Source organism: Carcharhinus amblyrhynchos, chromosome 8 (genome assembly GCF_965287045.1).
Source record: "Carcharhinus amblyrhynchos chromosome 8, sCarAmb.v2.hapA, whole genome shotgun sequence".
Lineage (NCBI taxonomy): Eukaryota > Metazoa > Chordata > Chondrichthyes > Carcharhiniformes > Carcharhinidae > Carcharhinus > Carcharhinus amblyrhynchos.
The window spans coordinates 34387683-34414296 of record NC_137331.1 but is presented as its reverse complement, the minus strand read 5'-3'; the positions used below and the strand labels follow the sequence as shown (position 1 = coordinate 34414296).

General features: G+C 42.5%; 1 protein-coding gene across 1 annotated transcript in view; it reads right to left on the bottom strand.

The window, feature by feature from the left end:
* The window catches only part of LOC145346938 (collagen alpha-1(XXI) chain-like), a 43752-nt gene extending 17477 nt beyond the window's left edge, over nt 1–26275 (bottom strand). Inside the window, exons 1-4 of the mRNA XM_080194815.1 lie at nt 26217–26275; nt 12325–12417; nt 11178–11738; nt 1920–2085 (exon numbers count right to left, since the gene is read on the bottom strand). Of these exons, the coding sequence (XP_080050941.1) occupies nt 1920–2085; nt 11178–11738; nt 12325–12412 (815 nt within the window). The 5' untranslated portion in view covers nt 12413–12417; nt 26217–26275. The remainder of the gene's footprint in view (nt 1–1919; nt 2086–11177; nt 11739–12324; nt 12418–26216) is intronic.
* Between the last annotated feature and the right edge of the window lie 339 nt (nt 26276–26614).

Genomic DNA, 26614 nt, shown 5'->3' with positions numbered 1-26614 from the left:
GCCAACTCAGTAATTTAGGTTCAAACTGGAAGAGGTCGTGGCTTCACTGCCAAACCACACCAGAAGGCTGTTTTATGATCAGATGAAATTACAAGCAGGCACACTAATCAACACCAAAGGTGCAAAAGGAGAGACGATGGCCTAGTGGTATTATCGCGAGACGATTCATCCAAAAACTCAGCTAATGTACTGGGGACCCAGTTCGAATCCCACCATGGCAGGTGGTGGAATTTGAATTGAATAAAAAAAATCTGGAATTAAGAATCTGCTGATGACTGTGAAACTATTGTTGATTGTCAGAAAAACCCACCTAATTCACTAATGTCCTTTAGGGAAGGAAATCTGCTGTCCTTTATCTGGTCTGACCTACATGTGACTCCAGAGCCACAGCAATGTGGTTGACTCTCAACTGCCCTCAGGCAACTAGGGATGGGAAATAAATGCTGGCCAGCCAGCGACGCCCAAGTCCCATGAATAAATAAAAGAAACAGCCCCTTTTTCAGTAGGAAGTGATATCTGCAAGGCTGCTGACATAATCATGGCCACTGACTGCGTAATCTCTGACCAGTGTACTGTATTTTAATAAAACAAACCATTTAATATCTGTTTCCAGTTCCTAATGAAACGTTACCGGGGATAACACCACAACCTAACCGGTTGGGCACAAGAGATCATAAATTAGAAGCTCCTTTTAGACTCTACCTGATTTTCCTATCCATAATTGGAAAGCAAATCATGCGGGAAGTATAAAATGGGCAAAAATTATATTTAAACGCAACATCAATCCAAGGACTAAAACTCACTTTTATCAGTCCTTAGGAGAGATGACCCAATGGTATTATCACTATTCTATTAATCCAGAAACTCAGCTAATGTTCTGGGGACCCGGATTCCAATCCAGCCACAGCAGATGGTGGAATTTGAATTCAATATAAAAAGAAATCTGGAATTAAGAATCTATTGATGAGACCATTGTCGATTGTTGAAAAAAAAAACATCTGGTTCACTAATGTCCTTTGGGGAAGGAAATCTGCCATCCTTATCTAGCCTACGTGTACCTCCACAGCCAGAGCAATGTGTAGTTGACTCTCAATTGCTCTTGGGCAACTAGGGATGGGCAAAAAATGTTGGCCAGACAGCAACGCCTATGTCCCAATGGATGACTAAATTAAACTAAATGCTCATTGGTATAACATCAATTTTTACTAATTTTGTAGTGATGTGAGTACATTTTAGAATTCCAGAGTTTTGATGTCGGATGCAAATTTTGATTCCATATCTTCCACTGTCATTTCAGATCTAATTGCCAAAGAAATGGCCATAAAAATTTACAGATTAAATTTTCTATTTAGGGCCAAAGGAATTCTGATCTCAGGATAACACTTCTTGGCAAAGTAGTAATGCTTTTCAAAAGATTCAATTGTGCATGAACCTCTCATCACAAGGTTCAGACTTCCCATGGAGATAGCGTGGTAGATGTTCTGTATAACACAATTTCCTTTTTAACTATCTCTACAGATAATGCTTTCCGTGAAGAAGTCAACTTTTTCTTTGAATATTATAGATCCTGCAAAATTATAACTTGCCTATTTTGCAATAAAAGCTTTTGTTTTAAATCATCAGCACAATTTTTACTGACTGTTCAGAAGCTTATTGGTCAAGTTGCAAGATGTGCAGAGATCTAAGAATTTAAAAAAATGTGGGGGTTTCCTCAGGGTCAGTTCTAATATGGTGATAACATTGCAGTTAAATGCATTAAAGCAAGGTTCTGGCCAAAGTGTACCTCATTCGCCCAGTGGAAACCTTCATCTCATGGGGAATTTTTGCCTTACTATAATAAGAATTTGATTTTTTTTTGTTCTCAATTATTTTGTGAAGTGGAATATGTTGAGGCAAAGATCTTCAACTGTGAGTCGTACCTGGTGTTCTCTGTCGCATCTGTTTGAGACGTGAATAGGAAACCTGCTTCTGTCGTCAATGATCCGGATATTTCCTGTGCTTTTTGTGGTATGTTAAAGCCAATCATCAGTTCGAAACCTTTCTCGTCACGCGCTGCGACAGGGATTCTTGTGGGACATACCGATTCTGATGGACATAATCAAACAGTGAAGATAATAGTTGTTTATGTGCAGGAGCTACCTTCGTATTTTGAATGCACACTTTGTAGTTTAACTTTAGATTTATATGCACTTTGCTTTCCCGATGTCACGTTCATGTTGTCTTCTTTTACAGGAATTACCATAGAATTCAATAGTAACTTCTGCACTGTAAGAATTCTATGATTCTATCTTGCCCAGGTGGTGACAAGTTCTGGCTCCAGTTAACTTCTGATTTTTGCTGTAGCTGACAGTTAAGGAAGTGTCTGACGGAAACCCAGATTAACTCTCTTTTGTAGGATTCCATTTGTAATATTAGAATCTTAAATACCTACAGTGCAGGAGGCGACCATTTGGCCCATCGAGCCTGCGCTGACTACAATCCCATCCGGGTCCTATCCCTGTAACCCCATGTATTTACCCTGCTAATCTCCCTTACACGAAGGGGTAATTTAGTCTAACCAATCCACCTATCCTTTACATATTTAGACTGTGGGGGAAACCGGAGCACCCAGAGGAAACTCACGCAGACACGGGGAGAACGTGCAAACTCCACACAGATAGTGACCCAAGGCCGAAATTGAACTGGGTCCCTGGTGCTGAGGCAGCAGATACATCTGGAAGGCAATGGCCTACTGGTACTATTGCTTGACTATTAATCTTGAAATAGCTGAAGCTCTGGGGACCTGGGCTTGAATCTTGCCAGGGTAGCTGGTGAAATTTGAATTCAATTTAAAAAAATATGGAGTTAAGTATCTAATGATGACCATGAAACCATCACCAATTGTCAGAAAAACCTTTCTTGTTCACTAATATCTTTTAGGGAAGGAAATCTGCTGTTCTTACCTGGTCTGGCTTAAATGTGACTTCAGAACCACAGAAACATGGTTGATTCACAACTACCCCTCTGAAATGGCTGAGCGAAACATTCTGTTGTATCAGTGTTTCAAGAAGGCAACTCACCACCACCTCCTCAAGGGCAAATAGGAATGGGCAATAAATGCTGGCCAGCCGGCGATGCCCATGACCCATGAATAAATAAAAAGCACTGTGCCAATATGCCACTCTTAATTCAGATACAAGTAGGCAGAACCCCACCACCACTCATGCTCTGGCCATTCGTACTAGGTGGTGAATGGCCTTACCAGTGATCCCCTAAAGAGACCACCTGCGGCTGGTAAATGCTTAGAATTTTTGGAGACGGAATTTTTTGTGGATCCAGAAGAATTGAAATGCTCCAACTAGCGCCATCGAGCTACTGAATCCCAATGGCAGCTCATAATCTCAGTAAAACCACATAAAATCAACTATTGTTAACCAAATGAGCCTTTGATAGGTTTCCCAGGGAAAGTACAATAGCCAGAGCTCCTCAAAGAGTAAAGGAAACTATTGTAGCATCTTATCAGCCACAATTTCAAAGGTTTGTAAGAAAAATCTCAGTGCAACGAAAGAGATCTTCTTGGAGAAAAGAATAATTTAGCTGCAAAAGATAGGCCCCCAAATCACGGCAACAGGAAATAAATGAAAAATTATTATACTCTTTAAATAACAAGGTTAATTTTCAACCCTCTCAGTTCAGAAGAAGTCAGATGGATAAGCAGTTAAAATGAACCAAGTGATTTAGCCATCAATATCTGACTTGGATTCCACCATCTTCAACCTGAACCCATTCCTCAAAGTGGGGCCTTTTTCTTAAAGGATGTGTTCTGATTCAGATGGTATCACAACACACAGCTTTGTTTTCAGGTTATGTCAAGTGAGACGAGCTTTGGAAGATGAAAGACCGTTCAGAATTGGAATTCTAAATTCCGTTGAGGCCATCTGGGTGGAAAGTCAAGTCTCCCCTGTTTGAACTGTTTCTGGCTTCGGTAGGTATTTGGGGAGGGGTGGGGGGTCGCCCGCCTGTAACAACACCACCCTCAATGCTGGTGGACAGCCAATGGCCACCCACAACTTCCACTGGCCTGCAGTCACATGCCCATTCGCCATGGGCTTGAAGTTGGCCACTTACAATGGAAATGAGGCCCAATACTCCAAGTGTCATTTTTCAATCTGGGCAGTCTAAGAGGTTTGGCAACTGGAGCCATAACTTGTTCATTTGTACTTTGTTCTGAAGTTTTAAATCATCTGTTCTTTCAGCAGCTCACCTGTTTCCTGACTGAACTTTAAAGGCTTTCCATGGCACTTTTCAAAGAGATGGCAAGTACTCTTAAGTGTGGTGGCTAACATTTCCCCCTCAACATCTCAAATAAAAAGAGATCATCCAATCATTTATTCCACTGCCATTTGTGGGAACTTGTTATATGCAAGTTGGCTGGAACATTTTCCAATCTAACAATAGTGACAACTATCCAAAAGTACTTAACTGGCTGTAAGGCACTATTGGACATCACAAGGTCATATGAAAAGCACTGTTTAAGAAAGAGGCAGATTGCTTTCTTTCTTCCTTCAACTTAAAATTTCACTCACCCTTTTTTTTTTAAAAAAAGTTTATTAGTGTGACAAGTAGGCTTACACTAACACTGTAATGAATTTATGTGAAAATCCCCTAGTAGCCACACTCCGGCACCTGCTCAGGTACAACGAGGGAGAATTTAGCACGGCCAATGCACCTGACCAGTACATCTTTCGGACTGTGGGAGGAAACTAGAGCACCCAGAGGAAACTCACGCAGACATGGAGAGAACTCCATGCAAACTCCACACAGACATTAACCCCAATCTGAGAATCGAACACATGTCCCTCGAGCTGTAGCAGCAAGCAAGCAACATCAAGCTCCCACAGACAGAAACATGTTAATAATCAGTTAACTGTTTTGTGTTGTGTGTATTGAGGGATAAATATTGTAAGAAGTCTCACAAACTAGGTTAAAGTCCAACAGGTTTATTTGGTAGCAAACACCACTAGCTTTCGGGGCTCTCCAACAAATAAACCTGTTGGATTTTAACCTGGTGTTGAGAGACTTCTTACTGTGTTTACCCCAGTCCAACGCTGGCATCTCCACATCATGGATAAGTATTGGCCAGGAGACCAGGGACAGCTCTCCCTTGCTCTTCTCCAAAATATTGCCAGGGGTTTTTTGCATCCACCTCAGAAGGCTGATGAGGGCTCAGTTTAAGATCACACCTAAAAGGCGACACCCCAAAAATGCAGAACTCCCCCAGTACTGTACTCGCAATGTCAGCCCAAATCAAGAAGAAAGATCACATAAAAAAATACATGCAGGAGTAGGCCATTCAGCCCCTCAAGCTTGCTCCACCATTCAATATGATCATGGCTGATGCTTTCTCAATGCCATACTCCTACTCTCTCTCCATGCCTCCTGGGTCTAGGAATCTATTTCCTTCTTAAATATATTTAGACACTTGGCCACCACAGCCTTCTGTTGTAGAGAATTCCACAGGTTCCCCATTCTCTCCTCATCTCAGTCTTAAGTGGCCAACTCCGTATCCTGAGACTGTGACTCCTTGTTCTAGACCACCACCCAGCCAGGGGAAACACCATCCTTGCATCCAGTCTATCCAGCCCCATCAGTATTTTATATTTCAATTAAATCCCGTCTCATTCTTCTAAACTCAAGTGAATACAGGCCCAGTCAACCCAATCCCTCCTCCCATTCCAGGAATCTGTGACGAATCTTTGCTGCACTCCCTCTATGGCAAGAATATTACTTCTTAGTCAAGGAGACCAAAACTGCAGGCAATACCCCAGGTGTGATCTCACAAGGGCCTTATGCGTCTGCAGTAAGATATCCTTGCTCCTATACTCAAATCTTCTTGAAGGCTGAATTGGGAAAGAGCTGTGCATTGATATTTATTTTATACGGTATAATTAAACAGGACCATAAAAGAACAGCCATCTTTTCAGCAGGTCTCCAACTGTGGCAGAATTAGAAAAATTTATTTGTACAATTAATGCTGGCAACCCACTAGGGTAAATCATTTGGTTGTTATAGATCCCATTTATTACCTTCACTGTGTCTGCTAAAAAAACCATAAGATATAGAAGCAGAATTGGGCCATTCAGCCCATTGAGTCTGCTCTGTCATTCGATCGTATTAACATGATTCTCATTCTCCTGCCTTCTCCCCATAACCTTTGATCCCCTTATTGATCAAGAACCTATCTCTCTCTGTCTTAAAGACACTCAATGACCTGGCCTCCATGCCTCTCTGTGGAATGAGTTCCACAGATTCACTACCCTCTGGCTGAAGAAATTCTTCCTCATCTCAGTTTTAAAGGAACGCTCTTAACTCTGAGTTTGTGCCCTCAGGTTCTAGTCTCTCCCACTAGTGAAAGTATCCTCTCCATGTCCATTCTGTTTAGGCCTCTCAGTATTATCTGCAAGTTTTAATTAGATCCCCCCTCATCCTTCTAAGCTCTATCAAGTATACATCCAGAGTCCTCAACCACTCCTCATATGACAAAGCCTTCATTCCAGTGATCATTCTTGTGAACTTCCTCGGGACTGACACGTCTATTTTCAACTGCTTGTCTTCATTACTAATTATTTAAAATATTTCTTTACTTGATTTGATATTTGACAGATTACCACACAGCCTCCAGGAACATTTGAAAATAAAGTGTATTCTGTCCAAAGTTTCAACAAAACTGAAAATAAATTCCTCAATAACTCTTCTGGGGTGTTTCTTTCTAGAATAAAAAAGTTATTTTTGCATGCTTCTTTCAATCACAGCAAGGGTGGTTATGTGCAGTTGTGGTTTCTGTGCAGGATCCAGAATATTAATATGATTTCCTCCTGTACTCTCTGGCACAGAATACATCACAATTAAACAGTTAAAGAAATGGATCACACAGATACTATATGTTTCCTATCCACCCTACAATCCTTGACATCAGGAAGAAACCTGGGTTACTCAACAAAAGAACCCTTACAAATCAAGCCAAGTTTATATTAAGCACTTTATCTGCATGCCAAGACTGGATTTAAGGACACCATTATTCCCCAGTTCACTTGATTTAACTGTGCATTTGAGAGATCGGACAAGAACTTACAATTCAGATCAAGGGCTAGCCGTTTAGAGCCTGTTCTGTCTGTCCTGGATGACTATTCTAACCCCCATATACCTACCTTTATTCCTTTACATGATCTTAAGGGGCAGTTTTACACGGAGATACTTAATTTAGGCATAGTGGTTAGCACTGCTGCCTCGCAGCACCAGGGACCCAGGTTCGATTCCTGGGTTTGGGTCATTCTCTGTGCGGAATCTGCACCTTCTCCCCATGTCTGTATGGGTTTCCTCTGGGCACTCCAGTTTCCTCCCACGTGCTGGTTAGGTGCATTGGCTGTGCTTAATTCTCCCTCAGTGTACCCGAACAGCTGCTGGAGTACAGCGACTTGGGGATTTTCACAGTAACTTCTTAGCAGTGTTAATGTAAGCCAACTTGTGACATTATTAAATAATCTTTAATAAGTTAAAACTTAAAAGCAAATTGAAAGGTTCCTTTGTGTTTAAACCTCTCAATTGTTGCAGAGTAAAAGAGACAAATTCTGCTTCTTCATAAAATACCTTTATTTCCTTGATCCAAGTCCACACAATCCTCCACCAATAACTAACACCACCTGTGGCCCCTCTATATATCAGTGACTTCTATTGAATAATTGACATCAAATTAGGGCTTAACTGGAAGGTCTGTTAACCCATTTCTAACTCCTTGCCCTGAGAGTACTCTGATCTCCCCTGCCATCTCATCTGAGTGTTGGCTTCTCTGCTCTCTCAACCCACCCACCAACCCCCCTAGACTTGTCTGATCCTCTGACAGTGAAATTGGTCAATTCCTTTATCATCTCACCAAAAGCGTAAAAGACTGGGTTCACCAGGTAAGTCAGACAGCATCAGTAATCTGGGAAGATCAGCAACCCTGTCACAGACAAGGGCACGGGGAGCGGAGGCATGGAAATTTGCTGCTTTCACATCAGTGAATATTAATCGGAGGAAAACATGTCACAAAGCAGGGAAAGAAAGCCAGCAGAAAATTTGAATCACTTCAGTCTCAAAATGAACCGATGATTAATGAACGGGAACATGAATTGCTTGGAATCTCATAGTTCATAGAATCACACCCAACCCATGTTCTTTTCTCGACTTGGTTGCAGTAAGCCCGGAAGATCTATCCTACATTCTGGGGTGTCTCCCAAAAAGAAATCCCTGAAGTGTAAGGGTGAGATTTTCACCATTAGAATTTCTGGCTGCAATATCTTTTAAAGTATTTGAGAAATATCTTCTCCTAAGTGAAGAAGAGTAGCCCAAACGAAGACCATAAGAGAAAGGTAGCAGGAAGAAAGCCATATTGTCATCAGACACACTTCGGGCTCAGAATCCACCACCTCAGCAATAAAAGGCTACATTCAGAAGCATAGATTGTCCAATAACGTAGACACTGAGAAATGCCAAATCCTGGCTAGTATTATTTCTAGACACTAAGGCATTTGCCAAGGCACTGCATCAACCCACAATCCATAGGGTGTCAATGTGTCTTTCAGAATTACAAACTGGTCTTTTACCCCAGTCATTGTAACTGCTGGGTTGAGCATGTGTGGGGATTGTCAGTTTCAGCGGCTGTGACAACAATGATAGTTTGAATCAAACTGTGAATTTGGCTCAGTCATAACACAAAAGCTGTCAGAAGATTCTGATTTCAAGTCTTATTGCAGTACCTGAACGCAATGTAGACTGACACAGATCAAAGCAGTCCTGAGGCAATGCTGAAAAATCTCAGCAAGTTTGATAGCATCTGTGGAAAGAGAATAGAGCTCTGACGAAGCATTATCCAGACTCAAAGCGTTGGCTCTATTCTCTCTTCATAGATGCTGTCAGACCTGCTGAGATTTTCCAGCATTTTCTGTTTTTGTTTTAGATTCCAGCATCCGCAGTATTTTGCCTTTATCTTGGGGCAATGCTGCATTGTCAGCAATGCCCCAGCAGTCCCTTCATGTGGACTGGTTTTAACGCTGGACCCATTATTCAGAAATAATTAGTGTTGAATTTAATGAGCAATAAATACCTTTACCATAGATGCATGTCTAGAAATTTCAACCTTCTGCATGTTTCTGTGTGGCTCACTCCAGTGCAGTTATCTAGTCTGGACTTTCCTGTGAGGTTACTACCCAAGAAGTCTTCATACTCCAGACACTTATGGCACTGGATCTGAACTGCTCATTTTCTGCAAAAGCCATTCAGTGCTCCATGAGAGAATCACTAATGTAAAATCACTTGCCTGAAATAAATCTGAAGCAATGGGAGGAAATCTAGTGATAATGGATGATTGCACAATGTTCAGCACCACTCGGGACTCCTCAGGTACTGAAGCAGCCCATGTTCAAATGCAACAGAATCTGGACAATATCCAGGCTGGGGCTGACAAGTGGCAAGTAACATTCACGTCACGCAAATGCCAGGCAATGATCATCACCAATAAGAGACACTCTAACCACCACCCCTTGACATTCAGTGGTATTACCATCACTGAATCCCCCACTGTCAACATCCTTGAGGTTGCCATTGACCAGAAACTCAACTGGACTCACAATGGCTGCAAGAGCAGGTTAGAGGCTGGGAATACTGCAACAAGTAACTCACCTCCTGACTCCACAAAACCTATCCACTATCTACAAGGTACAAGTCAGAAGTGTGATGGAATACTCCTACTTGCCTGGATAGGTACAGCTCCGACAGCACTCAAGAGGCTTGACACTACCCAGGACAAAGCAGCCCGCGTGATTGACACCACATCTACAAACATTCAATCTCTCCACCACTGACACTCAGTGGCAGCAGTGTGTACTATCTACAAGATGCACTGCAGCAATTCACCAAAGGTCCTTAGACAGCACCTTCCAAACCCACAAACATGTCCATCCAGAAGGACAAGGGTAGCAGATGCATGGGAACACAACTACCTGCAAGTTCCCCTCCAAGCCACTCATCATCCTTGGAAATATATTGCCATTCCTTCAGAGCTGCTGGGTCAAAATCATGGAATTCTCTCCCTAATGGCATTTTGGGTCAACTCACAGCACGTGGACTGCAATTCAAGAAAGCAACTCACCACTACCTTCTCAAGGGCAACTAGGGATGGGCAATAAATGCTGACCAGCCAGCTACGCCCACGTACCACGAATGAATATAAAAAAACAGGAAGAAACCAAATAGTAATTCAGAAGAATTGTCCCTGTTTATGTTTCTGGAAAATGAAGACAGCAGGAGGAATTTCCAATTCATTCCTTCTCAGGGAACTCAAAGAAACCTTTCCTAAAGATATGTTATTTCACTCAATGCAACATAAGTAAATGAATCTGTGTTTGCAGCCACTGTTGGAAAGCAATGCAGAGAATCACTAAAAGAACCAAATAAGATTTCCAGCAAGTTTTCAGAGGTGTCACTGGATAAAACCCCACGTATATTAATTCCTATTTTCAACGCTTTATTGATAGGTGCAGTAGCTGTTTATTGTTGAGTTTTTCCCATCATCCCCTATAGACACATTGGCCAGAATTTTCTGGCTTTCTGCCAGAATTCTCTGAGCACCAAGTTCTCTGTCCTTGCTTGCAAGGACGAGAGGTGAACAGCTGGAGAATTTCAGCCTTTACCATCATACAACTTCCTCCATCCAAGATCATGGGACACTCTTCGCTGCGAGGTTCTCTATTACAATGTCACTGCATGACTAGCTCATGGGAAGTACAATTTAAATAAATTAAACTACACAATATCAATTCTTTGCTGCTTAGTAATGAAACATTTAGCTTCTTGGCAGCAATATCCAGTTGCTCAAAAAACTGGGGAAGGCTCTGCGATTTCCAGTAACTTACAGGCACGAAATTGGAATGCAAAATGTTGGCTGGAATTCCTCAACCTTGCCCGCGGTTGGGATTCTCCAGTCCCGCGGCTGGAATTCTCCAGTCCCCCTGCTGTGAATGGAGATTTGGCTGAGCACCAAATTCTCCATTCTCGCTAGCAGCGGAGGCCTGACGTATGAAATCGGAGAATTCTGGCCATTGTATCGGGACGTGATCGCTTACGACAAGGCCACCAATAGTTAAAGGCAAGTAAATGCTTACCTTCACATATCTTCTGCTGCATTGCTTCCTTAATGCGGTCTATAGTTTCATAATCTTCAGCAAATATAACATAGGTGGTGGAGGGCTTGTTACCGATCATTTGAAGTTCCGATTCTGTTATTTCTGACCCGACGCCGACAGCGAACAAGATGACTTTGTCTGCACGCGCTTCAACAGAAGCATCAACAACATCGTCCTGAGACTTTCCATCTGTGACCACGACGGCAATCTGGTTTTTAGCTGTCTTATTTCTTTGCGAAGAAGGGAAAACTGTCTCCGTTGCGAACTTAATAGCGCGGCCCGTTTGTGTATTTCCGCCAAGGTACTGAATACTCTCTATTCCAGCCACGAGTTCTTTATTGGTCAAGAATTGGCCAAATGCAATCTCCAAACGAGGACTGTCACTGTACTGGATAACCGCCACTTGTGTGTATTCAGGCCCAATGTCAAACCCACTGGTGACATTAACAAGCCACATTTTTGCTGTTTCAAAATTGTTGAATCCTACACTCCAAGATCCATCCATGATGAAAACCAAATCATTGACTGCCGTTCGACATCCTATTGACAGGGGGAGAAAGCTAAGAGTTTATTCAAAAAGTTACAACATCGCGGCACAGTGGTTAGCGCTGCTGCCTCACAGCGCCAGGAACCCGGATTCAATTCCAGCCTCGGGAATGTCTGAGTGGGTTTCCTCTCATACTCCAAAGATATGAGGGTTAGGTGGATTGGCCATGCTAAATTGCCTCTTAGTATCGGGGGACTATCTAGGATAAATACATGGGGCTACGGGAATAAGGCCTGGATGGGACTGTGGTCAGTACAGACTTGATGGGCCAAATGGCCTCCTTCTGCCCTGTAGAGATTCTATGGTTCTATGATTCTATGATAAAATAGCAACTTCATGGTGGAGGATATCACACATTTGCTTTGAAGTGATACAGTAGCACCGTGGTTAGCACTGTTACCTCACAGCACCAGGGATGTGGGTTCAAATCCGGCCTCAGGTCATTGTCATCCAAGCGATGATTGCGCCGACCATCATATAAATGACAGACAATGATATGTAATATGTCAGCACCATGTTGCTCCCCATTTGCCGGCCTTAGAGAAGGACATGTGCTGACATATTACATAGAGTTCTTACCTGCTCTTACGTTTTCATCCTGTACAGCCCCAGTAAACAAATGAGATGACAAACAGATCACCAAAGCTTGTAATATGCATGACTTCATTGTGCCTATAGGGCAAAGAAGAACAATTATTTCATTGTTGAACTTCGCAGATCTCAGCACATCTTGTAAGTCTGACTTCTCCTTAATGAGGAAGTAAAATCCAAATCATGTAATAATAAGATTGTAAGAAATAGGAGCAGGAGTAGGCCATTCAGCCCCTTATTTCCACTATCCTGCTGGTCCTCTGAACTAATACTGCTCTATGAACTCTATGGCATTTCTTAGAGTCCTACCTGCATTGAAGGAAGATATTTGACCCATTGAATTCTGTACTATATTTTGCAATTACTGTGCTCTCAATGAAATGGATTTTTAGCAGCCTGTGTGTATTGGTGCATCTTTAATGTAGAAGAACAAAGCAAAAGCAGTAAATGTGGAATATGGATTAATAATCAATGTAAAGAAGACCAAGGCAATGGTGATAAACAGAGAATTAACACAGAAGCTGAAAATTGAAGTAAGTGGACAAGCCCTGAAACAAGCGAACAGGTTCACATACCTCGGGGCAGATCACCACTGCGATGGGAGATCCGAATGAGAACAAGATGGCTAGGGTCAGCTTTGTCAAAACAAAGAATGTGTTAACCAGCAAACTTTATCATACTCAATCCACATTTCCAGTGGACTAGTGGTTCCCAACTATGTGTGTGTCACGGTATACTATAAAAAATTTTGGAGCACACCTCCTACTTTCTCGAACTGTCCTCCAGCGAAATACTTTTTTGGGGCAAATTTCAGCCTGCAGTCGCTGTCAGGGAGAAATGTGATGCAGGCAGAAATTCAAGGGGGAATTAGGAAACTTGGGTTTACTGTGCATGTGTGTATGCCAAAAGTTTTGATTTCCGCCATAATAATGCTGAGCGCTGATAGCTTCAGTTCCAGTTATGGCAAAATCTGGGCCATTGATTTGGAAGAATGCAAACAATACAATATAAATATAAACTGTGTAAAGGGAACCTTGATTTCCTATCCAGTTCACACAAGATTTAGTATTTTGAAATGGTCATCAACATTTCTTGCCATTGAAGCTGCCTTATTATCTGAGTTGATCCAGCATTTTTTCTTATTGTCAGATTTCCAGCATCTGCAGCATTTTGTATGAATATTTTTAGTACTGTTAGCTCAGGTAGAAAAATGAAATATGAGAAATAAAAGTGGTAATATGATTTAAAAATAAACCTGAAGTGCAGGACAGAAGTCCTGAGCAGCATGATGGCACAGTGGTTAGCTCTGCTGCCTCACAGCACCAGGGACCGGGTTCAATTCCAGCCTCAGGTCACTATCTGTGTGAAGTCTGTACATTCTCCCTGTGTCTACATGGGTTTCCTCTGGGTGCTCCAGTTTCCTCCCACAGTCCAAAGATGTGCAGGTTAGGTTGATTGGCCATGCTAAATTGCCCCTTAGTGTCAGAGGGATTAGCAAGGTAAGTATGTGGGGCATGAGGATGTGGCCAGGATGGGATTGTGATTGGTGCAAACTCGATGGGCCAAATGGTCTCCTTCTGCACTGTAGGGATTCTATGTCTGAGCTTAATGCTAGTCTCATATCTAGGCATTCGTTAAACAAAACTATAGGCGCAAGTTATTGGCATGGTTTCAAAATTGTTATTTTCAGAACAGCGTATGCTAATTTGTATCTTTGTCTCCCTCGCTTCTCCCAGTGTTTTCGTGCCCTTCTGAGTTTTTGCTTTTTGTGAAAGCACATGGGACCTTTGTCTTCAACTTCAAGTCCCGTTGGTCGTGTACATGGATCTGAACAAAGTAAAAAAGCTAAACCACGTATGTGCAGCTCTTTCCCAGCCGACCTTTGCGCTGGAACCATCATTGAGTCTTGGAGGTGCCAACCAGAGAGCTGAAGACAAAGTTTAATTTTATTACATGAATCCTTAATCATTCTGAATCATTTTTTGTGGCACACTTGGGGGACCTCGACAGAGATACTGATTGGGAACGACTCCTGTAGACATTTTTTTTTTATCTTCACACTTTTCCATTCCCTTTTCCAAAATTCCTCATCTGGCATTTAACCAAAAAACCCAAGTGTTGCTCTTTTCTGACACATTGAAGTAAAAATTGACTTGAGTTGCGCCAGTGTGGCAGATGGCCAGAAATTATTTGCCCCATTGTGAATCCTTAGCAGCCCATGGAGGCATGACCAGCACTTGTAGTTTACTTCAATTGAGCAGATAGAAAAAAGTAAGCAGTCCAACACCCAACCGATCAGATCTGAGGTCTGTAGTCCCACCACATCTTGTCGTGAATGGTGATGGATAATTAAACAACAGGTGCAGTATCCCCATCCTCAATGATAGAAAATCCCAGACTGTCAATACAAAAGACAAGGCAGAAGAATTTGCACCCAACTTCAGCCAGAAGTGCTGAATAGATGATTCATTTCAGCCTCCTCCTGAGTCCCCAGCATCATAAATGCCAATCTTCACTCCACACGATATCAAGAAATGGTTGAAGACACTGGAAATTGCAATGGCTGACAACATTCCACCAATAGTACTGAAGACTTGTGCTCCAGAACTAGCCAAGCCCCTGGCTAAATTCTTCCAGTACAGCTACAATACTTGCATCTATCCAACAATGTGGAAAGTTTCCAAGGTATGTCCTATCCACAAAAGGCAAATTACCATCTCAATTATCCGAAAATTGATGGAAGATGTCGTCGGCAGTGCTATCAAGCAACACCTACACAGCAGTAACCTGCCCACTGATGCTCAGTTTGGATTCTGCCAGGGCCACTCAGCTTATGACCTCATTACAACCTTAGAGCAAACATGCCCAAAAAAGCTGAATTCAAGAGGTGAGCTGAGAGTAACTGCCTTTGGCATTAAGGCAGCATTTGACCAAGTGTGGCATCAAGAAGTCCTAAACAAATTGGAGAGTCATTGAGATCAGAGTGGAAACTCTCCACTGGTTGGAGTTAGATCTAGCACAAAGGAAGATGGTTGTGGTCATTAGAGGCCAATCATTTCAGTCGCAGGGCACGACTGCAGGAGTTCCTCAGGGTAGTGCCCTTGGACCAACCACCCTCAGCTGTTCCAACAATGGCCTCACTCCTTCACAAGGACAGAGTCGGGTTGTATGCTAACAATTGCTCAGTGTCCAGTGCCATTCACAACTCCTGAGATATGGAAGCAGCCCATGTCCAGATGCAGCAAGACCAGGGCAAAACTCTGGCTTGGGCTGATAAATGGTAAATAACATTCACATGATACATGTGTCAGGCAATGGCCATCTCCAACAAAAGAGAATCTAACCATCTCCCCTCGACATCCAATGGAATTACTGTCACTGAATTCCACACTATCAACATCCAAAAACTGTACTGGATATAAATACTGTGGCTACAGGTCAGAGACTGGGAAGTCTGAGGATGATCAACTCAACTCTTGACTCAAAGTTCACCATGTACAAGGATTAAGTCAGGTGTATGACAGAATACTCTTCATTTGCCTGGATGAGTGCAGCTCCAACAGTTAAGAAGCTGACCACCATCCAGAGCAAAGCAACCCGCTTGATCGGCACCCAATCCACCAGCTGAAACATTCACTCTGTCCACCACCGACACACAGCAGCAGCAGCAGTGTACTATATCCAAGGGGCAATGCAGCAACTCATCAAGGCTCCTCCAACAGCACCTTCCAAACCCACAACCTCTCCCACATAAAGGGACAAGGGCAGCAGGTGCATGGAAATACCACTACCTGCAAGTTTCCCTTCTGATCTACACACCCATCCTGACTCGGAACTAGCCATTCTTTCATTGCCACTGGGTCAAGATCCTGGAGTTCTCTTCCTAAAAGCACTGTGGTGTATCTACACCAGTGGAATTGCAGCAGTTCAAGAAGGTGGCTCACATTACATTGGAGGGCAATTTGGGACAGATAATAAATGTTGGTCTTGCCAGCGATACCACATTCCATGAAAGAATATTAAAAAAAGAGGCTCTAGGAAAAATTTCTAGTGATCTTCAGGCTTCATGGTTTGTGAAAACTGCTGTATTTTCTGGCGAGCCCATGCTAATTTCTGCCTTTTCCTGTTCAAAGTTTCCTCCCACACCTTCTACTATAAATTCCTACTTAAAAAGGGAGTGAATGCACTTATATATCTGGTTCCTTTGCAGGCACGATCTTCTGCACAACGTACGGGATTCACGAAAAATATACTTGAATGAACAATTGTATGCATGTGCACTCCTGGAGCAGAATCTAAGCTGCTGGGATGGTACATCAGCAACTTTGACCACACATTCCTTGATTTTCCACTCATTAGGTCCTGGGTAAGATTACATCTTAAGTGTGGGCTGCAAAAAGGCAGTTTTCTACTGCCAAGAAATGTATGTTGAAATACTTAAACATATTTTTTTCAAAAAAACATTCAACAGCTTGCTAAGACCAATTAAGTAAAACCTGAAAACGTTTCCGAGCAGCCTTCACTTTCCAAACAACCAGTTGTTGTCTTCATGTTTTTCATTAAGGCTTGAGGAGCAGTAACAAGTATCTTAATTCCCTACAGCAGAATCAAGTCATATTGCAATCAGTAGAGGAGATATCATAGAATCCCTACAGTGCAGAAGGAGGCCATTCGGCCCATCAAGCCTGCACCAACAACAATCCCATCCAGGCCCAATCCCCGTAACACCCTACTACCCCCCTAATGCTAAGGGGCAATTTAGTGTGGCCTATCATCCTAACATGCACATCTTTGCACAGTGGGAGGAAACCGGAGCACCAGAGGAAACCCACACAAATAGAGGGAGAATGTGCAAAGATGGTCACCCAAGGCCAGAACTGAACCCAGATCCCTGGCACTGTGAGGCACTAACCACTGTGCCACCCCATGACTTAGGTGCGTGGGCACCAGTGGCTGATGGTTGAAAGAAAAATAAGGTTAAATAGCAACCTATTTGTTCCAACCAAAGTTATCCCTGGGAACAAAGAAAACTACCTGTCATTCAGTCCTTTACTTAAATATTATACAGTATACATGTGCCTTTATATTAGAATAAGTAAATATTGACTACAATTACATTTTACATCAATATTGTTATATAAATTTGACGTAAAAGCCAAACTGATGATAATTGGGCAAAACTAAAATCATAGAAATCACAGCACATTTTGTCCCTCCTGTACCATTCCTTTGTCAGTGATAGCACACTCTCAGAGTCAGAAGGTTGTGAATTCAGGTCCCACTTCACAGACCTGTGTACTAAAATCTAGGCTGATACTCCAGCGCTCTACCAAGGGAGGTGCTGTCTTTCAGATCAGAGATTAAACCAAGGCCCCACTGGTCCTCTCAGCTGGATGTAAAAGATCCCAAGGCATTGTTCAAAGACGAGCAGGGGAGTTCTCCTTGGTGTTCTGGCCAACATTCAACTCTCAATCAACATCATTCAAACAAATGGTGCGGTCACAAATTGCTCTTTGTGTGACCTTGCTGTGTGTCGGTTATTACAACAGTACATATGGGCAGAATCTTCCCAGGCAACTGGGGTTACTATTCCCGTCAGGCTGGGGAGAGCAGGGCAGAAAAGTCCCAGAAACCGATGCTGGGTCAGGGTTCCAGCATGAAGAGGGAAGGAAATCATTTATGAAGGGGGCTGTTACGCACATATGCAAGAGGCGAAGAATGAGTGCTGGCTTCATAGATGGCAATGTAAGTTGCCTCCAGAGAGGGGAACGAGGGCAGCTGCAAGTTGTGTTGATCTGAGGAGAGATGTGCAGAGGAATGCTGGAAAGTCACAGAATGGGGTGTTGAATCTGTCTCCTGCCAGATGCCTGAAACTTGTGGGTTGGTTTGTCTGTACGGACACACATGATGCGGATGTGACCTGAGGTCCAATTTCAGGATAAGCTTGGATTTCTTGGTTTGAGCCTGGACTAATGTATATCCCATTAACTCCAATTCTACTTTCCTATATCCTTTCACTTCCTTCCTATTCAATTAGTTATCTAGTTCTCTTTGAAATGATGTGACAGTCTTTGTATACGGGAAAGCCATCTACGCTCCAATATCATTTTCTGTGAAGAGAATATTGTTAAAGTATGGATCAGAAATACCAAAGTATGTTATGGGATACTTTGACCTCAATCGTTTTTTTCTATTTTGGCATTAATGTGAGGAAAGGGTGTTTCACTCCAGGTGTTATTATTGACACACTAGGAAGCTTTTATTTAAACAAACTTTATTTAATACAATTTAACTTATACTTTTATCAATTGAAATACTTAAACATAGCAAAATACAACTCTTAACTGCTAGCCTATCTCTATTAGTTACAATTCCAGCAATAGACTTATAGACTTAAACTCCCCTTTGAAATCAGTAAGCAACATACAGACTTATGTGCTGCCTATCCACAAGTCTCCAGAATGCTCTGGTGTGAGGGAGAGAGAGAGAGAAAGACCAATTTCTCCTAGCAGGTCATAGCAGCCTCTGGAGAGGGAAGGACACCTTTTGCTTCTTTTAGAACCCAGCTTTTCCCTGTAAGCACATGATTCTGTCAATCAACCTAATTAAAACCCTACTGTGAAGTCCCAGGGGAAGAAACAAAAACAAATAAACAAAAATGCATTAACTCAGGTTAAAACAAACGTCCCAAGCCAAAATCAATCATTAGCCCGTATTAAACAGAGAAACACAGAACAGTACAGCACAGTACAGGCCCTTCAGCCCTCGATGTTGTGCCGAGCTATGTCCAAACCCAAGATCAAGCTATCCCACTCCCTATCATTCTGGTGTGCTCAATGCGTCTATCTAATAACCGCTTGAAAGTTCCTAAAGTGTCCGACTCCACTATCACAGTAGGCAGTGCATTCCACACCCCGACCACTCTCTGTGTGAAGAACCTACCTCGGACATCCTTTCTATATCTCCCATCATGAACCTTAAAGTTATGCCCCCTAGTAACAGCTACATCCACCCAAGAAAATAGTCTCTGCACGTCCACTCTATCTATCCCCCTCATCATCTTATAAACTTCTATTAAGTCGCCTCTCATCGTCCTCCACTCTAAAGAGCAAAGCCCCATCTCCTTCAGCCTTTCCTCATAAGACCTACCCTCCAAACCAGACGGCATCCTAGTAAATCTCCTCTGCACTCTCTGCAATGCTTCCACATTCTTCTTATAGTGAGGTGACCAGAACTGCACACAGTCTCAGCATGTGAGCTGTCTGGCACCCAGACAAATTGGCACTGGGTTACAGGGCTCAATTTTAAAAACCCCTCACAAGAAACATAACATAAATACATCTTTTAAAGCACAGTATCCTCACACCTCCCCTTAAAGAAATGAACCAACAATATGAAAATATGGCTTCCTTTTACAAAACCTAATTTCATACTATTAATTCTCTTTGTCATCACAATATCCCCTCACCTCTCCTTCAATTTTTTAGTGGTAATTATCACTCTAAACACACCTTAATTGCTCACCATTACAAAGCTTTCCATAATTTCAAAAACAGTTAAAAGATTCCTTCGTCTCTAGTCCCATAAAAATAGACCTTTTCTTCATGTCATTCTTCACATTTCTTACCCTTGCCATGTTTGTAGCATGCTTTATGTAAAGGAGTACTAAACTGCACATAATTCCAGCTTTGGTCTAACTAATGTCTTTCACAAAGTCAGCAAGATTTTGAAGCTTCAGTGTTAATGCCCCCATTATAAAACCCAGAATCCTATTTGCCTTTTCACTGAATGTACATTCAACTTTAAGGATATATGTATCCACAGTCCTAAATCTCTTGGCTAATAATCTTACAGCTTGGGGCTTTATCCTTTACCACCCAAAATATATTTGTCACAAACTGCAATTGCCATCAATTTATATCTTTCTGCACCCTTCCTCACATTTCACAAAGCTCCCTAATATAATTGTTTGTGAGCTTTGGTACAATTGCACTTGATAGGCACCTAAATTATGCATGTAAATGGAAAAGCAAAGAGGTATCCACAGAGATCGCTCAGACATACTAGTACCTAGTACCCTGAAACACCACCAAAGCCATTTTTCTATCCATAAGGCTATATTCCTTTAATGCCATGCACATTTTTTGCAATAAGTCTTTCATGTGGCACCTCATAAAATACTTTCTGAAAATTCATACATCCATCTACCACATTCTCTTTATACACACCATAGGGGCGATTCTCCCAAAAGAACTCTAAGTGTTGGATTAGCATAAAAACTGGAGTAAATCCTGCTGTTTTTTTCAGCAGGAGTTTCAAAATGAATCTCCTACATTTTATGCACTAGCGTGATTCACTCCAGAAACCAATGGGCAGGTCTATTCCCACTGAACAGGCAGCAGCATGAGATCGGCACATCCGCAGTGGCCCCTGTCTGCCAGCCTCCCAATTGCTGGCCACCTCAAGTGCTGGTCGAAGATGTAACCTTACAACACTAGCCACGCGACTCCCCCATGGTTTGATTGTTGGTCCCCCCAAACATGCCTGGGCCAGCCTCAACCGCCCACCAACCCCTACCCCAATCTCCAGATCTCCCCCCCCACACTGACTGCCAGACCAGGGGGCCCAGGCAAGGTCGCAATGCCCAGGGGACACCCTGCCCCGACACCTGACCCTCCGGGGGGCCTCGATTGCCCCCCTTCGCACAAGTGAGGTCAGACCACCAGCTTCCTGCAAATGGGACGCTGTAGTAAACTCCATCAGAGTGGAATATTCCTGATGGAGGTGGAGGTGGAGGGGAAAGAGCTTAGCGGGCCACGAGGCTTCAGACCCAGCCCCACGAATGAGATTTTAAACATATGGAATTAGGGTCAGCATTTATTAGGCAGCTCTGCACCCATTTTTGGTACAGAGTTGACGGCACCAGAAATCAGGTACTGAGAGATGCATAGAGACCATGGCATCCAACGGGGAGCCCACAAAACAGTGTCCACTAAAGTCTCCCAGCCTGGATGGAAGAATTGCATGACTTTCCCCAAACAATTAGTTCAATGAATCAAGTCTGCTGGACTATTACAATTACATATAAGTGATAATTATATCCTAAAACACATCCAGACAACTTTAGTCAAAACCACATGTTAAAAAAAGGCTTTCCATACAGTTGGTATAAAACACTCTGAAAACAACACACTTCAATTTCCAGCTGCACTGGTCGGAAAAGGCTGGCTTGCATAACTAAATAAGTCTTCCAGCAGCAACAGGAAGAAATCTGTCAAATGTGAACTAAATTCATCCGATATCAATTTACTAGAATTGATTTCCCCTAACCATGCAAGCTTACAACCAACATTACTTCAACTATAGCAACAGCACTTAAGAAGTATCAATCCGAATTTCAGTTGTTGTTAATCTAACAGTTGACAAGAGTTATGTGCAATTGATACTGGCAAAATGATAAACGCTGTCAACATGCTAGCCGAAGTGTATTTAAAATAAGCATAGAGCCCTTGTAGCAAAAATAATATTTACAAAAGAAAATAATCTATGTATTCTTAGTAGCCAATACAAGGTAACTAAATGTAACAATTCTAATTTGCACGGCAATTAATTAAATAATAAATGTTCCTTAAAGCAAAGCCAGCAATTGATACTTGAATAAATATCACAGGCTTTCGTGCTTACTTAATTTAAAACATTCATAAAAACCATTGAAGGCAAAATCTTTTCAGAGCGTTACACACTCACCTGTTCAAGACAAGTTGCACTGCTGAGATGCTGGCTCACTGATTCCCACGTAAAGATACTTTGCTTGCTGCTCTATCGCTGGGAGAGAGTTGTGGAGTCGCTTGTATCTCTATCGCTGTCTCTGATCACTTTATTCCCAGTCACTCTGCATCCCTGTCACTTGTGACCTGGTGTGTGTGTCTCTCTCTCTCTCATATACTTTTGGTACCTGTTCAGTTTGTAAGTCAATGTGCATCTATCTGATGTGTAGATGACTTTCTCCCCACCCCTGCCTGCTTTCTTAGCCAATAAGTTGAACACTCAAATCATTTCCCTCCCTACACTCCCTCAGTCTCTCTCTCTTCCTTTCTTTCTAAGACTCTCTGACTTGCAGCGCTGCACTCAATGTTCTCGCAGACTGTTATCCTGCCTTAGCCTACTTGCCCTTGCTCCTATGCAAGTCAGTGCGCGCCCCCAGGGCGTGGCGCGCGCCTCCCGTGCACGCGCTCCCAGGCTCAGGGCGCGGGGGCGCGCTCTGCAAGGCTGCCAGCCACTAGCTCAGCCCACGCTGAGCAATCTATCCCCTTGTGTTCCCCCAGCCACCTTATTGCTGATGTGTTCCACTCATCACAGGCACTGCTTGGACACTGCCAGCATGTTCTTGTTGAAATTATAATATTGTCTAAGCTGCACTAATATCAAATGGGAGTGGGACACGATTTTAGGAGCAACTCTTGTGTCCAGTTGCTGTGCCTTCATGGTTATTTTAATTGGGCAGTGTGTCAAATTGCATGGGGCGTTATGCTAACATGGCCAATGCAGTCGACGGCATCATTCAGTCCTTGGATGTCAATATTGGATCCTTGATTTCCCCCTGAACAGCAACCTAATTTTACATTTCAATTAGTGAATTGGGTGTGGAGCATTGTGTGCAGTTTTGGTCTCCTTATCTGAGGAAGGATGTCCTTGCTTATTTGCTTGGCCAAAAAGATTGGAAGCACATCTTTGCTATAGAGGGAGTACAGCTAAGGTTTACCAGGCTGATTCCTGGGATGGCTGATCCATCATATGAAGAGAGACTAAGTCAGTTAAGATTAAATTCACTGGAGTTTAGAAGAGTTGGGGGGGGGGTCTCATTGCAGCTTATAAAATTCTAACAGGGTTAAACAGAGCAGATTCAGAAAGAATGTTTCCAATGATGGGGGAGTCCAGAACTAGGGGTCAGTTTGAGGATAAGGGGATAACCTTTTAGAACTGAACTGAAGAGAAATTTCTTCACCCGGAGGGTGGTGAATGTATGGAACTCACAACCACAGAAAGTAGTTAAGGCCAAAATGTTGTGTGATTTCAAGAAGAAATTAGATCTTGGGGCTAAATGGATCAAGGGATATGGGAGGAAGGGGGAATCAGGATATTGAGTTTGGTGATCAGCCATGATCAAACCGAATGGTGGAGTAAGCTCAAGGGGCTGAATGACCTATCCCTGCTTCTAGTTTCTATGTTTCTCTCCCCATTGTCTTTACATGGAAGCAAAACTTTTGGATGTCAAAGGACAACATTTCATTACCAGGGTCCCTATATACCTGCACAATTTAAAACAAAATACATGGGGTTCCTTCTTCAGAGGATGTGAGGGTCGCTGCTGAGGCCAGCACTTAATGCACATCCCTAGTTGTCGTTGAGAAAGTGGATGTAGCTAGCTAAGAATTTTTGAGCCGTTGCACTCCGTTTGCTTGCGGTACTGCCACTGTGTTATCAGGTGAGGAATCGGAGAACATGCACTCCCTGGATCTGACCAACATGTGAGAGAAGAAAAGGCATCTTTATCTGACATCCTGCCGAATGAAAAAGAGCCTCATTTATCTTGATATATCTTGTGTGGGTAAGTCTAACCAACACATACCAGAGGGCAGATCAATGGCAGATTAGGCGCTGTAAGGCTGTCTGTTTTTTGTGTTATGTAGGGATCGCAAATAATTGCTACTGCTAATTCATAACATCCAGGCACACACAATATCTGAGCAAGGTGAAGAAAATATGGGTCCTGTACATCTTATCAGCAGGTATTTTAATGCTGCACATTCTCTGATCTGGAATCACCTAGCTGGTGCCATTCCCTGTTCTCTTGTAAAACAATCAGTCTTGCACTGTAAATATATAAACCTAATGCAAGAAAGAAGTCAGTTGTTAAAAATAACACATGCAGTTTGTGTCAAACTCTATTAAGACAGCCTTTCCTTCGAATGTATAATGTCAAAACCCACAGTTATACCTGATTAGCATGGTGCAGATCTTTTAAATTCTATCTAACTTACAATTAGACATTTCATTGCAATATATTGATCAATTAAATATATATAATGTGCTATTATGAGTTTTGATTTGATTTATCATTGTCACATATTAGCATACGGTGAAAATTATTGTTTCTTGCACGCTATCCAGACGAAGTATAACATTGATGTGGAGATGCCGGCGTTGGACTGGGGTGGGCGCTGTAAGAAGTCTCACAACACCATGTTAAAGTCCAACAGGTTTATCTGGAATCACGAGCTTTCTGAGTGTTGCTCCTTCATCAGGTGAGTGGCCAGCACTCTGAAAGCTCATGATTCGAAACAAACCTGTTGGGCTTTAATTTGATGTTGTAAGTATCTTGTTCATAGAGAAGGAAAGCAAAGGATGAAGAATGTAGTGTTACAGTCATAGCTTGGGGTCAAGTCTCACGCACACCAAAATGTAGGACTTAAAACGTGAGAGCTTGTGCATCACAGAATGGGGCAGGAGCCATGCTCTGCACAGGATTCCTCAATGCTCCTGGTTAGGGAATGCAGCAGAGCCAGAGTATAGCATGAACCTTCTGGTTTTCTCCATCACTCAAAAGGGGTATTGCATTCTGTAAATAGAGGGAGTTCTTTATGCAATGTCTATCCCTAGAGTTATTGTAAGGCTCACACCCCTGTGTGTCCAATTCTATTTCATAACTGTTCCTTATCTCAGCAACATTTCTGTTTCATTCTGCACAATGCACCAAGAAATGCAATCTCTTTTCTTGGCCTACGAGCTCAGCTACTTTGAACAGCACTAAGCAAAATTACCGAGCAGCGTGGTGATATTTTTACAAAACTGTAGCCTGACAGGCAATGCTTTGCACTAGGAGTATGATTTGTATAAGATATGTTTTGAAGTTCAGTATCCTTTAGCACATGTGATAGATAGACAAAGGCCATTTGACCCATCATGTTTGTGATGCCCTTTGAAAGAATGATCCAATTGGTCCCACTTCCCTGCTCTTTCCTCATAACACTTCATTCTCCCTTTCAGGAATATATCCAATCTTTTCTAAACATTACTCCTGATCATAACTCATTACAAATCAAATTGTTGACCTCATCATACCTCTGTTTCTTTTGACAATAATCCTAATCTTCTGATTACCAACCTCCCTGATAGTAAAAACATTGGCTTCTCTGTCGAAACCCTTCAGATACGAAACAAATGCAAAAATGAATTGTCAAGTGACAATTCAAAAGAGCGGCACAGTAGCACAGTGGTTAGCACTGCTGCTTCACAGCTCCAGGGACCTGGGTTCAATTCCTGCCTTGGGTCACTGTCTGTGTGAAGTTTACATTCTTCCTGTGTCTGCGTAGGTTTCCTCCGGGTGCTCCAGTTTCCTCCCACAGTCCAAAGAGAGCAAGTTAGGTGGATTAGCCATGCTAAATTGCCCCTTCGTATCCCAAGATGTGTATGTTAAGGTGATTAACTGGATAAATAGGTGGGGTTACGGGATGGGCCTGGGTAAGTTGCTCTGTTGAAGGGTTGGTGTTAACACAATGGACTGAACGGCGTCCTTCTGCATTGTAGTAGTTCTATGATTCTGTGGATTCTATTAATTGCCTAAAAGCTGAAATGCTGCCGATAGAACATGACCAAACACATTCCCTCTCTAGTACCAGCACTGTTTCCATGGAATGTTTCTGCTGATTTGTGGTCTTTACACTAGGTGACTGTTTTCACTGTCGCCCCGAATCTGTTTGGTTGAACAATCCTGATTAGCAAAGTAAGTGGTTCAGACAAATGAAAATAATGACACTGTTAAGAAATGTAAAACAATCAAAATTGCTCAGGTGGCTCATAGCAGGAGCTGAAAAACCTACCTGGATTGTGCAAGAAATCCAGACGTGTATGCTAGTTACCACTCTATGTTCTCCATCTCAGCAAACCCTGGGCATGTTTTGTCTTGTTTCATCCTCCTCTAGTGCAGTGCTAGTTTGTATAAGATCGTTTTTGGGAAAGCCACCATTTCGTTGTTACTGTGTTACTCTGGTTCTCTATCTTCAAAAGATTAAAGTCTCTGATTAAAAAGGTTTGGAAACCTTACTTGAGCGAGAATAACATTGTATCATTTTCATCATAATGTCATCACATGGAACTGACACAATTACACATTTTCATTTCTGTGTGAGTGTGAGGTTTTCCACTCTGAACCTGAGGAAGATAAATCCTTGTATTTTGTAGGGAGACTCTAGGAGGAAATATATTTGGGAATCCAAGT